Source organism: Sinocyclocheilus rhinocerous, unplaced genomic scaffold (assembly GCF_001515625.1).
Source record: "Sinocyclocheilus rhinocerous isolate Xijiao unplaced genomic scaffold, SAMN03320098_v1.1 scaffold5455, whole genome shotgun sequence".
Lineage (NCBI taxonomy): Eukaryota > Metazoa > Chordata > Actinopteri > Cypriniformes > Cyprinidae > Sinocyclocheilus > Sinocyclocheilus rhinocerous.
In genome coordinates this window covers 15,319-16,379 of record NW_015629355.1, presented here as the reverse complement: position 1 = coordinate 16,379, position 1,061 = coordinate 15,319, and the positions used below count along the sequence as shown (strand labels likewise).

Sequence of the window (1,061 nt, the reverse complement as noted above, 5' to 3'; positions counted from 1 at the left end):
TTCTGACGGCACCCATTCACTGCAGAGCATCCACTGCTGAGACACTGATGCAATGCTGCATTTCTACAAATCTGATGAAGAAACAAACTCATCCTGATCTTGGATGGCCCGAGGATGAGCACATTTACAGCTCCTTTTCAGTTTTGAACTATTCTTTTAATAAACTGTTAGTTTAACCTGTTATTTGTTCAGAGTGATTTAAGGACACTAACCAGTTGTTCCTCTGAAAACAGCTGTAAATGTCATTCTGATAAGCAATAATGAGCTCCTCACAGTGTGAACTTGCAGTATGTTTGTTGCTGTCTTATATTGAATGTTTGAATTGATTGAGGATGTGTAGAAATGGAGCTCATTGATCTTGTTGATGCTCTTCTGCAGGATTCCTCTGTGGGCTGGAGTGTTGATAACCATCATTGACACTTTCGTCTTCCTGTTTTTGGACAAGTACGGTAGGTCTGCACTGAAGGAGCGTGAGAGTGATGGCACCGGCTCGTGTCGTGGCGCTAATGCGAGTGTCTGGTCTGTCTTCAGGTCTGAGGAAGCTGGAGGCGTTCTTTGGGTTCCTCATCACCATCATGGCCCTCAGCTTTGGTTACGAGGTTCAGTGCAGCTGCAGCATGTTGTCAGCAGGTGAGTGTGTAAGCGCTCGGCGTGTGACGTGTCTCTCTGCTCTGGTTGTCTGCAGTATGTGCGTGTGGCTCCAGACCAGGCCGAGGTGCTGAAGGGCATGTTTGTGCCGTACTGCAGCGGCTGTGGACCCACGCAGCTGGAGCAGGCCGTCGGGATCGTGGGAGACGTCATAATGCCTCATAACATCTACCTGCATTCTGCTCTCGTGAAGGTCAGTCTACACACCTGAGTGATCACATCACAGAAATAACTGCATGGTGTGTGTGTGTGCGAGTGAGTGTGTGTGAGTGTGTGTGAGTGTGTGTGTGTGAGAGTGTGAGAGAGTGTGTGTGTGTGCAAGTGAGTGCGCGAGTGTGTGCGCTTGTGTGAGTGTGAGCGCGTGAGCGTGTGTGTGTGTGTGTGAGAGAGAGTGTGTGTGAGAGTGTGTGTGT

The 1,061-nt window shown here is 49.0% G+C and overlaps 1 protein-coding gene across 1 annotated transcript in view; it reads left to right on the top strand.

Annotated features, from left to right (window-relative positions):
* The window catches only part of LOC107738881 (uncharacterized), a 10,152-nt gene that overhangs the window by 5,295 nt on the left and 3,796 nt on the right, over positions 1-1,061 (top strand). The window contains exons 5-7 of the mRNA XM_016550782.1: positions 341-449; positions 532-599; positions 686-841. Coding sequence (XP_016406268.1) covers positions 341-449; positions 532-599; positions 686-841 — 333 coding nt within the window. The remainder of the gene's footprint in view (positions 1-340; positions 450-531; positions 600-685; positions 842-1,061) is intronic.